General features: G+C 49.6%; 8 protein-coding genes across 8 annotated transcripts; 5 read left to right on the top strand and 3 right to left on the bottom strand.

Annotated features, from left to right (window-relative positions):
• Positions 1–325: 325 nt before the first annotated feature.
• Positions 326–613, top strand: N7446_012812 (uncharacterized protein; the record flags this gene model as incomplete). Its single annotated transcript, XM_058521554.1, has 1 exon — positions 326–613. One exon carries the CDS (start codon positions 326–328, stop codon positions 611–613), a length of 288 nt encoding a protein of 95 aa, XP_058365031.1.
• A 229-nt stretch (positions 614–842) lies between these two features.
• On the bottom strand, positions 843–2,333 carry N7446_012811 (uncharacterized protein; the record flags this gene model as incomplete). The annotated part of the gene is made up of 3 exons (XM_058521553.1): positions 843–1,006; positions 1,062–2,055; positions 2,112–2,333. 3 exons carry the CDS (start codon positions 2,331–2,333, stop codon positions 843–845), a joined length of 1,380 nt encoding a protein of 459 aa, XP_058365030.1.
• A 696-nt stretch (positions 2,334–3,029) lies between these two features.
• Positions 3,030–3,552, top strand: N7446_012810 (uncharacterized protein; the record flags this gene model as incomplete). Its single annotated transcript, XM_058521552.1, has 2 exons — positions 3,030–3,407; positions 3,457–3,552. 2 exons carry the CDS (start codon positions 3,030–3,032, stop codon positions 3,550–3,552), a joined length of 474 nt encoding a protein of 157 aa, XP_058365029.1.
• Positions 3,553–3,790: 238 nt separating this feature from the next.
• Positions 3,791–4,339, top strand: N7446_012809 (uncharacterized protein; the record flags this gene model as incomplete). Its single annotated transcript, XM_058521551.1, has 3 exons — positions 3,791–3,949; positions 4,005–4,207; positions 4,270–4,339. The coding sequence occupies 3 exons, from the start codon at positions 3,791–3,793 to the stop codon at positions 4,337–4,339; spliced, it is 432 nt and encodes a 143-aa protein (XP_058365028.1).
• Positions 4,340–6,313: 1,974 nt separating this feature from the next.
• On the top strand, positions 6,314–9,043 carry N7446_012808 (putative cell wall proline rich protein; the record flags this gene model as incomplete). Its single annotated transcript, XM_058521550.1, has 1 exon — positions 6,314–9,043. One exon carries the CDS (start codon positions 6,314–6,316, stop codon positions 9,041–9,043), a length of 2,730 nt encoding a protein of 909 aa, XP_058365027.1.
• A 738-nt stretch (positions 9,044–9,781) lies between these two features.
• N7446_012807 (uncharacterized protein) lies at positions 9,782–10,961 on the bottom strand (the record flags this gene model as incomplete). Its single annotated transcript, XM_058521549.1, has 4 exons — positions 9,782–9,958; positions 10,007–10,214; positions 10,249–10,391; positions 10,500–10,961. The coding sequence occupies 4 exons, from the start codon at positions 10,959–10,961 to the stop codon at positions 9,782–9,784; spliced, it is 990 nt and encodes a 329-aa protein (XP_058365026.1).
• A 22-nt stretch (positions 10,962–10,983) lies between these two features.
• N7446_012806 (uncharacterized protein) lies at positions 10,984–11,524 on the bottom strand (the record flags this gene model as incomplete). Its single annotated transcript, XM_058521548.1, has 2 exons — positions 10,984–11,241; positions 11,279–11,524. 2 exons carry the CDS (start codon positions 11,522–11,524, stop codon positions 10,984–10,986), a joined length of 504 nt encoding a protein of 167 aa, XP_058365025.1.
• A 533-nt stretch (positions 11,525–12,057) lies between these two features.
• Positions 12,058–13,383, top strand: N7446_012805 (25S rRNA (uracil2843-N3)-methyltransferase; the record flags this gene model as incomplete). The annotated part of the gene is made up of 1 exon (XM_058521547.1): positions 12,058–13,383. One exon carries the CDS (start codon positions 12,058–12,060, stop codon positions 13,381–13,383), a length of 1,326 nt encoding a protein of 441 aa, XP_058365024.1.
• Between the last annotated feature and the right edge of the window lie 26 nt (positions 13,384–13,409).

The following is a 13,409-nucleotide window of genomic DNA, read 5'->3' as shown; positions in this document are numbered from 1 at the left end:
GCAAACAACACCCACAGGGATTACATTCCTTCCGCTCTTTGAGGGTTAGCTTCCAAACAGGATTTTGCACTATCTGATTCTGCGACTAAAATAGGTCATTATCAAAGCTGTAGCCTTGCGAAGAAAATCGCGCATATAATTATGAGTTTCAGCCTGGGCAGGGGCTCGACAGGGCCAAAGAGGAAGAGTTGAAGAAGCGAAGATTCTGCCATCGTTCAAAGAGTCGTTCTACAGCTCAACCTAAAACGTCCCTCTCCACAATTCACATGTACGAAGGATTGCAACAACTTGTCTGAGATATTGACTGCTCTCTTAGCTCTTCAAAATGCAAATCACCAAGAATCTCATACTTCTGGCCGTCTGCGCCGCCACGGCATCCGCTGTTACCGTTCCTGATACCGCTATTGTCGACGAGTGCAGCAACCTCGGCGGTGTCATGTCGATCCCGGATCATGAGCTCCCCGAGGGCGTTGAACCCTCCGATGTTCGCAGGTGTATTGAGCACCCTCTCGGCCGCGAGCGTTATCTTGAAGATGCCTCTTTGGCTCCCTGGGACGATGCTGAAATTGTCAACATCCCAGGTCTTGGGACCAAGAATATCGCTGAGCATTAGTTAGCTAGCGAGCTCACGTACCGTGTCTCCCTCTCACTGTCCTTTTCTACATATAACTCTGACATATTATTGCTTCCTTCCATATTGTCAAGAAAAAGCTCCACTCACTTTGAGGCTAGCGACCCTCTTGATGAGCGAGCTACACTGCCGCATGGCATTCATGAGCTTTGTCGCATCCATAGGACATTCTCCAAAATAGTTTTCAAAAACAAGTACCATGTCTGCTTCATTATTGACCCGCTTTATGCTCATCCTGGGTCTTCTTTTCGGTTACATCGCAGGACTGCAGAGCCGCTGATTCAACATCGTCGGCGTCTTTTTTGGTTTTCTTGTGTTCGTCATCGGGGTGATCAGACTCAGGCATGCGAGCTTGCGAGTAAGAGTCTGTGCCAACTACCAAAACAGTCAGAGATTGCTATCTGAATACCAGGCACAGTGTAGGACTCACATAATATTAGATACGCATATTTGCTGGCCACAGGGAACCAAATGGCCATCGCAACAATCTGGCCAAAACCCCAGCCCGAAAAGTCGATCAACTTGAGACGCTCAAACTGGGCAAAACACAGACATTCCAGAAAGACAGCCGCAAGAAAGAGTGACTCGACACAAAATGTGAGCAGACTGGGTAGCCACTTGATCCATTCGCCCCAAGTCGAAGACAGCAGTCGTCGAACATGTGAGAGTAGATTGCGGAGCCCGAGAGGAGCGAAAGTCTGACAGACCCTGTCAATATCCACCATTTTGACAACATATGGCTGAAACCACAAGATGACATCCAGTCCAAACACAATCAAACAATACGGATTGAGCACCTCCCAGAAAAAGACGAGCGGGACCCTTAGGTAGTAGTCCTCAATCTGATCCACACAGTAAATCAATGGTGGCGCATACCCACCACAACTCTCTGGCCATCCGTTGAAGTCAAAGGCACTAAGTTGATCAATCGATGGATCCTCTAGTGTCCAATACAACGCGAATTCAGACACCATGATAGTTGCAACAGACAAGGAAAAAGTCCAGGCCTCTGCCAGGTGCATCTTCTGGAGGCTCCACATACCCATGACAACGGGCAATATACCGGCACTGGAAACTATTCCTGCAACGCCGTTGTTTGCCCGGAGAGAGGGCATGGTGTTAGATTCGAAGATGGTAGTAGACTTCTTAGCGAGCAAAATTGCGGCTTGCGAGGCGATCATGAAGAAGCATTGGGCTTCTTGGAATTCGACGAGGATCACTTTTGTAATGCGGTCATGCTGGGCGAAGCAATGACGGCTTCTGGGGATGATCTTGCCTTCTGCTTGGTTTGTGGGAGGTGTGGTTTCTCGGGGCTGCTTTCTTCTGGCACAGAAGGAGATCAGAAGTGGGAAAAGGCGAAATGAGCGGAGGAGGATCCAGAAATAAAAGATTATTCCCAGTTGCATCAAGTAAGAGACGAAGACCTGTTAGTGTATATTTAACACAAACGTTTTGTGTGGGTAGAGTTGGAATGACGAACGCCAGGTCCTCCAATATCCGTATTGACCCCCTTACTGACCCCGGCGCAGGTAACATTATTCCAGAAATACTGGTTACCCTTCGTGGTGTTGACAACGAATGGAAAGGATGCCGTTCCATGCCAGTTCCCGCAGCCACCTAGATCAGGGTATGGGTTTCTGCAGTAATCGTTCAGGCATGTTTCCACGACATTATGAAATTTAGAACCTAATGTGTCCCCCATTGCGTTGTAGCAGCTGCCGAGATTGTCGAAGGACTGGAAGACATATTTTGGATCGACACACAGTGAATTAGTGTGGTTGGTGGCCATCGCAAATACAGCATTGACGGAAACAAGGACCAACAGAATTATCCTTTCAGTGACAAAAGGGGCAATAGTCAAGCTTTTTAAACCCCGAAGGGCTACAGGACTGAATCTCCTTCGTGTGGCCAATCTTTACAGGGCTGAACGCGGCCCATGAGCTTACATGTAGACTCTGTGCCGTGTTGCGCGCGCTAGCTTATGGTAATTTAGTGAGACAGCGGGGCAGCTGAATCCACACTTATGCAGTCATCATGCCGCTTTAGGCGTAGAGCGTTGGAGTGATGCTCGTATCGTTGAACCCTGCGTTCGCACGATGAGAAGTCAAAGTATTATCCAACGCGGAGTCCACATTTCATATACAGTATTGGGAGCATCTTCTACCAAACTAAAAATCAACTTTGAAAACAAAGTTAAATTTCAAACCTTAGTTACCGGAAAAAGAAACATAATCGTTGCATCACGCGCACAGACTACAGCTTGACCCGCAAAGCCTAAGAACTAGATAAACAAAATGACGGCACTGCAGTGCTTTCGTATAGTGGTAACGTAGAGGCCGTTGATCGTACTCTAACAATTTGTCAACACTGTAGTTTCTCCGTAGGTTGATGTTGAGCCATGTATGGGACGGATGATCTGAATGACATTTCGGAGCGGATCATCATGGCATGCATTTGCTCTATTTCGCTGCCGAGTTATATTTTTATTTTTTTTAATTCTTTGACAGATTTGAGATTGCAGTGTTATTTTTGCGTGAGGCTAAGCATCCATGGTGATACCAGCCACTACGCTTGCCCACTGGATATTTGTACGGAGATACTGGGTGATTTAAACATCAAGCCTGTTCTCTCTGCTCCTCTTGGCGAGAATAACAGAGTAGGTCTGGTCAGTGAGGCTGGTGTCAAGTCTTTTGATTGGAGGAAGATACACACGTCTAGTGAATACCATCCTGATCATACCCCGGAAGGGCGGACGACGAATAAGCCCACGCGAAGGGTTAGCCCTTCCCGATGTAACATACTATGGCCGTAGTCTATTCTATTAGCTTACTCTCGCGGAGATATTCATACCCTACGGGGACAGCTGTGCTCCTTATTCTTGGAAAGGAGCTTTTGATTGGGGAGCAAAGGTGCTAGTGTAAATGCTAATAACCACAGCTTGGTAGGTTCATGTGAAATGTGATCAATAACAAAGCGGACAATACAGGATGCAATGTCTTGGGTCATATCAAGTACTTTGATGGTTATCATCATACCTTAAAAAGGAGATCCGATCAAACTGCCCAACGTGATCTGTTGCCATGAGGTTGACGACGGCATTATGCGAAAGCACACCAAACATCGTATAAGTTAAAGAATGCGACAGTGACTCGTTTTAGGATGCTCGTGCTGCAGACAACCATCACGTTTAAACCCTACGACTATACCTTTGCACTCTACTTCACCCAAAATGCCGCGATGAACTGCGAGGTCCGTACCACCGGTATTTTCTCAACCGCTCCTATCAACCTAGAAGACTCTGTTCCGTATAGGACGGTGGTCATTCGAGGTGTGATGGCCCGGTACAACTAGCACCTGTTCTGTCTACTCATAGACCCAGCAATCAACGGACATGAGGACCTCCCCCATGGTCGAGGAATCACGTCGGATGCTCCCTGATTCACCGCACGCGGCGGAAAGGAATGTCCCCAATTGCGATCATTCCTTGCGACTTCCTGGTGGGATGAGCTCCACGGAGGACTTCTGGAAATTCCTGCCGCTGGATGACCCGGCAATTCGTAACTTCTTCGGAGTTTGGTATATTACGAAAATGGAATCGTGGAGACGGAAAACCCACTCACTCGACTGGACATCGCCAGCGGCCGGGTCTTCAAAATCGTCAACGAGCGAGTTGCAAACCCTATGACAAACAAGACGCAGCCTTCGTAGATAGTCCTCACAGCCCATCCTCTTATCAAGCACTCGGAGTTCTGCGAGCACGCGGTCTAGGCTACACGATACTATGACGGTGAACTTTACAGGGTAGGTGAGCACACAATGCAATTCTTGGTAGGGAGGGTTATCACATCATGGATCCGATCTCGCCCGTTTCTCTCCGTGCGCGATGAAGATACATCGTCGTGGCCACACATCGGGAATTTACAAATAATCTGCGCGTCGAAGATTGGCCCGTCATGCTCGTGGAGAAAATGCTAGGTTCACTAAAGCCGGTTAAGTTCTTTGCGGGAAATCATGCGCTGTGTCTATTAGCTCGCAAACTAAGGTGTGTTCGGCGAAATTTTGGATGGTTCATGCCCCAGATTGTAAGTGTTATTGGTTCAGGACCTCGGCTCATAGATCACAATCATTGAAGAATCGAGGCAGAGATTTGCTTCTGACATCATGACTCTTAATTTTTGCTTTTGGATAGTCGGTTATGTCCGAGTGCCTTTGAGCTTCGCACAAGTTAATCGTACAATTCTCTTTCAAAATTACTATACCGCGTAATTAGTGGCGATTGAAGCCCGCGAATCAGATCCACTGCGTAAATTAATCTCCAATGCACATCATTAGCGCAATCCATGTAGTATTCATGTAACGTTATCTTCATGTATTTTCATGCACTATCCAAGACTAGGAACATTATGTACAGTGAAAGAACGGTGAGCAACTGCGATCCAGGCGACAGGTCACCTTTTCACTGCATCTACAGAGAGTCAGGATCTCCCGTTGCCGTCCCAATAACTTTTCGGACGATCTGCCCCACGGCTTCTCCCCAAACCTCAAAGCCGCCATTGTTATTGGATCAGACAAAGAAACACCCCCTCTTCGGACGCCAGGGATAATGTTTCACAGCCCGTTTGCTTGGATCTCACCCCTGTCAAATGGCGCTAAGATACGTCTGGCGCCACTATTTATATCCAATTTGACTCCGAGACCCTTTCTCAACAATTCTCGGCCAGAGAGAGTCTAGGATACAGTATTCTACTGATAAAGGACTAATTTCCTATCTTCAATTAGGTTCTACTAGTGCAGTACTATTCCCAGGTATAATCCTTACTCTGTCTCTGAATTCGCCCCTTGGCGCGCTATCCCTCGGACCCACCGAGGCAAGCGAGATTTGGATGGTCATTTAGGCTGGTTGATTGGCAGAGAACATGTCCACTTTTCCTCTCTCGAGTGTCCTTGTTGATTGGTGCCTGGAGGACCCCAGGATTGACTGACATGCCTGTTTTACCACCCTACAGGCCCCCCAGTGGATATGTTAATGTACGAACTACTGTTACCCAGTGGCAACGAAAGTCATGACGTCCTCTACTTTCATTTTATTATGTACAGGGTAGGCCTATTATGTATATACTTGCAGGCTACAGTATAACTAGAGTCACTGCAAAGTTTGCCATTCTGACAGATGTCACCTAATGTGGAATGTTCTCCATGTGCAGGTACCTGTATAGTATTCTTGCTCTTCAGGGGAAGAAAAGGGAACCTGAAGAAAGAGTTGAACAGTGGACAGTCCTAATTTATCCCATTATCCCAGTCCATCCTAGTTTATTCAGTTATTCAGCTATCCCCGTCCCCGTCCTATAGTCCTGTATTACAGCCTCAGGCACTCGTAATTACCCGTACCGTATCCGACCACCCTTTCCCCTCCTGGATTTGTTGTTCTTCTTCTCTTTCAACCTCTACTCACCATCATCCTCTTCCTTTTGGCCTCGTGGCCGTCCATTCCTTTACATCTTTTGGTCTTGCTTCCTTTGCCCGGTGCGGAAGATTCAATGACCCCCTCGAGAGTTTGAAGGCCTCCAGGTTCCTAGGCTTTCCAGTCGCTGAAGGGAAGTCAAACGGTCTGGAGGTCTCTGGATCTTGTCGACCAGGATTTTGTGGTCACTTCACTAGATTTTCTTACCTGTTCTCGCCGCGATGGCATCCCTTTCACTGCCGCCGTCCCAGGGTATCCCGCATTTCGATCATCCTCAACCCAACACCCCAGGCAATCGTCGCAGCATGGGCACCCCGTTGCCTAATCCCCCATTTGTATTTCCAGCACGGGATCCCGACGCCCCCGAGACCCAATCGGAGAACCCTGAGCACCGGGAACGGCCCGCGTTACCGGCATTTTCTTTTAATCCTGGCTCTGAGCAGTCGTCGCATCTTTCAGCACCGTCTATTTCGAATCGAGCCGTTGGACATCGTCGACGTCCCAGTGAGTTTGTTGGTGGCGACCATCTGGTGACTCCAGAAACGGTCGGAGGGGATAAACGGGAAGAGCCTTCCATGGCAGCGCAACCGGGTCTGCCGCCTCCAGGGCCAGGTGTTGGTAGAGTTCCAGGACGTCGGAACCATGCCCATCGTCGTTCAGCTGCAATTTCTAATGTCGACTTGAATGCAATCACCAAAGCACTCGGTCCCAATCCTGGGGCTGGAAGTGCGCCTTGCACGCCTGCTGACCCTCAACACAAGAGCACAATCGACTCTCCTGCGCGACCAGTTTCTCAATCAGCCGTGAGTCTCGGCCGTCCTACGCCCCCTGCGTCTCCTCAATTCCCGCCTTCTCCTTCGATCCCTCCCGTTCCTCCGATCCCGGCTGCTCTCCAAGCGGAAATCGCCTCAAACAACCAAGCCCCTGAGGTTGGACGCCCTGTATCTGTAATCTCACATGAAACTTCCGACAGCACGGCCACAATCAAATTCCAGCAGCTTGACAAGCCTGCTTTCACAGACCGGGTAACACCGCGACCTAACCGCAAGCCAAAGCCGAGGCCGAAAACTGCCGACGCGTCTTTGGCTATTGATTTCATGCAAATGGATGATCCAGCGGGAGTCTCTTCGATCAAACGTTCGCATTCCGCAGCAGGACATTCGCGCGCTCGAAAGAGCAAGTCCACCCCGCATCTCGATTCCACCCTCTCACCCGATGATGCCCACTCAACAGACCATTCTCGACCTTCCATCTCCGATGATGGTTCCGAAACATCCGACGACGAAGTGACGGAGAACACGACTTCCGACAAGTCACAGGCCAAGTCGAAGAAAAAGAAGCAGAAGCGTGTTCGCTCTTGGGCTGGTTCCATTCTAACTCGCACCAAGAGCAAGGGTAAGCGCCATGCGAAGCACGACAAGCACGAAGAAAAGCAAGAGGCAGGGGACAAAACATTTGAGCCTCGCGTCCTCGCACCTCGCCCTCCTGCTCTCACTCGGACCAATTCAGAGGCTGGATCCGCTCTCGATGTCGATTTTGACAATGACGACGTTGTTGTCATCCGGACTCCCACCAACCCAACCATGCCTCCTTCTGCTCTCGAACCTGTTCAAAATGATCATCCTTCTGTTCCCCCTGTATCCACCCTCGAAACCTCCTGGAAACCGAGGAGTTTCTATGAGCAGGAGACCGGTCCGCATGACAATATCCTGAGTAGCCCAATCATCGACCTCGATGCTGCACTTGGACCGTTCAACACACCCGACATGCGCCCAGGTGGTCAGGGTGCGAATAACAACAACTTCTCGGTCGCAACACAGCGTATGTACAGCGGTGGACGACGTGGTGAATTTGTTGGCCCGGAGATGCGTTATCACCGTCGCGCGGAAAGTGCTCCAGTGATGCCTCCATTTGACCGCAGCGCTCTGGGAGCATTCCGTCTTTGTCCTAATTCCACAGTTGAGGCCCCGGATGTTTTTGACGAGGAGGAAGAGGACGCTTTCCTGGCTGCATCGCAGTCTCCCAAAAATGAGCGCGCACCAGCTATCTCTTCACCCGTCAAGAAAGCAACTACCCCAACACCCGAGGATGATACGAAGTCGGTCCACAGCAATGATACCTCCGACACCGAGGACACCACACGTGCCCCTGCTGATAGCAACCCGCCCGAAAATGCTGGTCTTGGAATTCGGCCTAACAATCAATTTACAAACAATCAAGAACCAGAGCAGACACCCGCGGTTGATGAAGCTCAGATTGCTAGCAATCCCTTCAGCTCCAAGCCTCGAAGCCCTGTGGAGATCTTGAGAGCGGAAGAGCCTGCATCCAGAGGCATGGGACCACCCAGTCCTGACGTCTCTCCTCGCTTCTTGGCTGTCGACAAGCGACCATCCACGTCTCCTGTCGAGTTGATGCCCAACATTCCACCATTCTCGCTACAGCCGGGAGTTTCGCCATCTGAGTCGTCTTTCCCATCCCCGGATGCTCCCCGATCAATTGCGGCTTCCTCGATGACTGACCGGCAGTTCTCTCACTCTTACCATCACCTTCCCTCGGATTATCCTTATGCATCAGTTGAAGATGTTCCATCTTTGACTAGCAGTGCATCCACCATGACCAACACACTGAACCGCTTCTCGGCAGCTTCCTTCTTCCCGCGTGCACGTCTTTCTACCGACCGAGCAGCATCCTTCTCCGGTGCTGGGACCCGCCGTACCAGCCAGGCTAACGCCTCCAAGCGCACTAGCTTAGCTAGTCTATCCAAGCTGGTCGGTGGACCCAATTCCGAGCGGAGCAAGCTGAACCAGGAGGAGAAACCCCCTGGAGATGCTTCTGAGAAGTCCAAGAAGAAGGGCCGACGCCTCAGCCGACTGATGCACTTCTGGAAGGTGAAAGACAAGGAGAAGTCTTCCAGTGAAGCGGCGCCAGCAAACGAGCGACCCCAGTCGTAAGCGCATGTGCGCTTCGGTCTTGATGCATTTTCACTTTGATTTACGGCGCAACTCGGCATAGCGACATCCTGACACATTCTTTTGAGCCATCCCTTCTCTGCGTGTTTCCCATTGCCTACTTTCGACAAGCGTGGGCGTCTCCCTTCAATCGATCGATTTGTACATATTGCACTCTGTTCCGGCTTTCCTGTGGATTTATTTTTCTTCGGCGGTTTCACCATTTGCGTCTCCCAGCCAGACGTTCATTACGAATTTCTTTACTTCTCAAGGCGTAATTGTCCTGAGTATGACCTTGCCTTTTCTTGTCAATCATTTATGCATCTTGTGTGTGTGACGCACGGATTTATTGACTTTCTCTACGATCGTTGCCCTGGGCCTCTTTTTTTCTATACTTTTCCCCCCCTTGTTTGGGCTCTCTGCCTGGAATATCATTCGTCCCCGTCGGAATCCTCCCTCGGGTCCTTTTCTTTCGTATCTGTGACTTGGTTGTGTATTTGTGTATTTGTGTGACTGTTGTGTCTTCACTGCTACAGGTGTGGATATCGTCGATAATTTGTCTCCCCCAAATAGTTTAGCGGACAATCCGACTCATTTTCAAGAGCGCACGAATCATTTTCCTTGTAGAATAATGCAGTCCAACTTATATTGTAGATATATTAGGGTAATGTCTTTGCGAATTCCTTACTGTCTTAGCTGAACTAGACGCGATGTATTTCGGTCATGAACGGAACGTATATATCACGAACCACAACGGAAACAAGGTTGACCCAAAAACGGCCAAGCAAATTCCCAATCTTTCGCCATTTCCAATTGGGAAAGATGAATCTTCTCATCCTCAGAATCCTCAAACTCCCTCTGAGCAGAAACCAGACCATTTCCATCCGGCTGAACAAAATAAGGGGCATCAATCACACACTACGTATACCCACTTGGTATCGTCCCCTCATACAAAAACGCACGCACATGCCTCGCAAGACAAACAGAAGCCGCCGCAACAGAACAATGTGCATACCCCCTAACCTCAACAATCTGCGACCCAACAAATGCCTCATTAGCCGAGCGCGCCGAGACAAGCTGAGAGACAGGGACGTAGGAAGTAGATAGGATTAACAGCGGGTGAGCTGTTTTCACACCTTTCCGTGGAACATATAAATGCGTCTTTAGCCCATTGCTGCTTCATATAATAGACCTGAAACTCGACTCACTGAACAGACTTTCGTTTAGCCAGGGTGTGACTTTGTTCAGGAGTGCTGCTCAGCCTTCTAGCCAATGCTTTGGACCGCTGAGGCCGTCGTTTAGGAATATGAGTGCGAATGATTGGTCGGAATTTGCTCGCCGGTGCTGTAGGCTAGGAAGGCGGGTATTGCATTGCCTTGCATGAGTTCGTATAGATTTTTGCGAAGGCGAACCAGCTTGGTGGTTTGTATAGCGCCCTGAAGATGCCGTTGTACCATACCATGTCATGGTTCAGGAGACCGTGGACAGTATTGTTGATGTAGACACCAATCGGCTGATCTCGCAGTTTGACCATGAATGAAAGCACTGTGTCGCGTAGTTCTTCTTCAGATGTCGCCAGCGAGGAGAGTGGGCAGTTTGTAGGGCCGACTTTGATGCAGTCATCGAAGAATCCGTCTAGCACGGTGTCCGTGTCAACCATCGACTCTTCTTCGTAGTGTCCTTCGTATAGTTGCCACTGGTTCACTACGCCGTCGATTATAACCCGTTTCGCGCGTGCCGGGTATAACCCTGCGTGTGTCTGTCCGAGGAGAGTGCCGCAGCTGAATCCCCAGTAGCTCATATCCCGTTGGCCGAGTGCGTCTAGGATGTTGTTCATATCTGCTGCTGTCTGTGGGTATTTATGTACTTGGCATGCTCGCCCATTGTGTCGGCGCGTGCTTTGACGAAATTCTGTGTCCATGGGTAGACTTCGGGACTATCAGTCACCGGATTGGAGGCTCAAACGCCTGATAATGTCGCTTCTGTCTTGGCGTCTGGGCAGCATGTTGCCACGGGTTTGAGCCATTGACGCCTCGAGGATCGAATGAGAGGAGATGGAATCTATCGCCGACTATTGTCCGGATTTTTTCGCCTCCGCTATATAAGAAGTCGAAGCCACTTGCTCCTGGGCCACCGGGGTTCATGATGAGGTTTTGGGTAGTCTTTTCGCTGCGCAGGCGAACAAGCGGAATCGTGAAGGACTTATCTCTGGAGTTTTCTAGATCGAATTGGTCGGACGGTGATGTTGCTGCACTCGATGTGGCTGCCTTTGAGGTCTCCACAAGGTGTCCATGTTATATGCTCGCCATGGTATTTGAAAGTTGTTGGTTTTTGCCTCTGGTACCGTCCGATAAAGAGGTCGTAGAAATCGGATACAAATACCATTGCCATAACAGCTGTTCCTACCCAGAGGAGACAGATTTTGATGCGATAGATAGCCCACCGCATCCTGGTGGGATTTCTTGGTAGATGTTTCTCATCCATCGTGCTTTGGGTTCTCATGAGGGCGATTCATGTATGGGAGAAACATGTTTTCGAAGATCGTCTTACTCGACGCGCGTGGGGCGGAGTCGGAGCTTCGAGTCGTGTTTCGGAGTAAGGAGTACATGCAACAACATCTTTATCGTGTATGGTCTGACATTCAGATTTCTTGATTAAAATGGGCAGATACCATTTCTGGTGTTTAGAATGATGTTTTAGCATCTTTATGCTGTATTGTGCAAATGATATACGGATTCAATCCTAAACTCTCGCATAAATCGCCTCTAACCTGAAGTTACGTTACCATCGATCTCTATTAATGTATCACCTTACTTCTCCTAGCTAGGGACTATACCTAAATTACTAAATATTGTCATTCTATCAGTTTTCACAAGAAAAATAGGTCATGTCTTCAACGTGAGTCGTCTATAGATCCCGATAACGATAAGGAAAAAGTTCACCCCACATTGCATGAGATCTTCTCTCTTTCTCTCTACTTCACACTACCTGGAATACACATATTTCTCAATCCCAAAATGCCAGGCCCACGTCAAGGAAACCGCAGGAGATCCCCTGGCCCCAAAGCGAAGCCACAACGCGCCAAACAAGCGCCACCCGCGAACAAACAGCACGTCAACAAAATCGAGCGTGAAGCCGCACCAGAGACCCAGCCCGAAAACCCCAATGGTTTCGAAATAGTCAGCAAAATTCATCTCTCGCTCCAACAATTGCTCCTCGATGTATTCAAGACAGCCCTCCTCTCGAACCAAGCACCCGCAGAGTCGACACCTGCAAACCCAGACGCAGAGTCCAGTGAATCGCAAACAGAGGACAAGAAAGATGAGCCGCTAGATATGAAATCCTTGATTCAGACGATCAAGGGTCTTCTCTATCAGCGGGACTTTGACTCGGCCTTTACTGAGGCGGGTGAGGATTTGTTGCGCGCTTATGCCTTGCGCTGGAGTGCGTCGCGCTCTTTGGGATATGCGGGGTTGTTGAAGGGTGTGCTATCCTGGATGAAGGAGGAAGGGGAGAATACCAGAGGTCGTTCTAGGACGTCATCTAACAAATGTACTCGGGTTGTCTGCATTGGCGGTGGCGCTGGTGCTGAAATTGTTGCCCTTGCGGCCGCATGGAGAGATTTGGGCCATGGTGCCGAATCACTAGAGGACGGTGTTGCCGGCGTGTCTCTGGAAGACACCGAAAACAAAGAAGAAAATAAGCCAGAAATTGAGGGTGCAGCGGGATCAAGTCTCTCCGTTGCCGCCGTCGATATCGCCGACTGGTCGAAGATTGTCGATCGACTTTCGCGAACTATCACGTCGGCCGAAGTGCCATTCCCGCAAACGACAAGGTACCGCTCACCATTACTTCCTCCTAGCGGGGACAACTTCTCTGTATCGTTCCGCCGGGATGATGTTCTCACCATGCCCGAAGAGGACTTGAAGGAAGTGTTCATGGGCGCTCCTTCAGCTACACCCTTCTCTTCTATCCTCGTTCCTATCATGTTCACATTGAATGAGCTCTTCTCTACGTCCATGCCTAAGACTACTGGATTCTTGCTCCGCATGACGGAGATTCTCCCTGCCGGTGCCATCCTTCTCGTTGTTGATAGTCCCGGCAGCTATTCGACTTTGAAGCTCGGTAAGGGACCAGATGGCGAACCGCAAGAGAGGAACTATCCAATGAAGTTCCTCCTTGATCATACGCTGCTGTCAGTAGCCAAGGGGAAATGGGAGAGAGTTTACACGGAGGAATCAAGGTGGTGGAGACGCGACGACAAGCGGTTGAAGTACGAAGTTGGTGAAGGGGCCGGGTTGGAGGATATGCGGTTCCAAATGCATGTGTATCGGCGGTTGTAGACCGCGAATCGTCTTATATATTACGA

The sequence above is a fragment of the Penicillium canescens genome (genome assembly GCF_028828765.1).
Source record: "Penicillium canescens strain IBT 15451 chromosome Unknown utg000011l_segment0_segment0, whole genome shotgun sequence".
Classification (NCBI taxonomy): Eukaryota; Fungi; Ascomycota; class Eurotiomycetes; order Eurotiales; family Aspergillaceae; genus Penicillium; species Penicillium canescens.
Note: the sequence above shows the minus strand (reverse complement) of the source record. Positions and strands in the feature narration are given on the sequence as shown.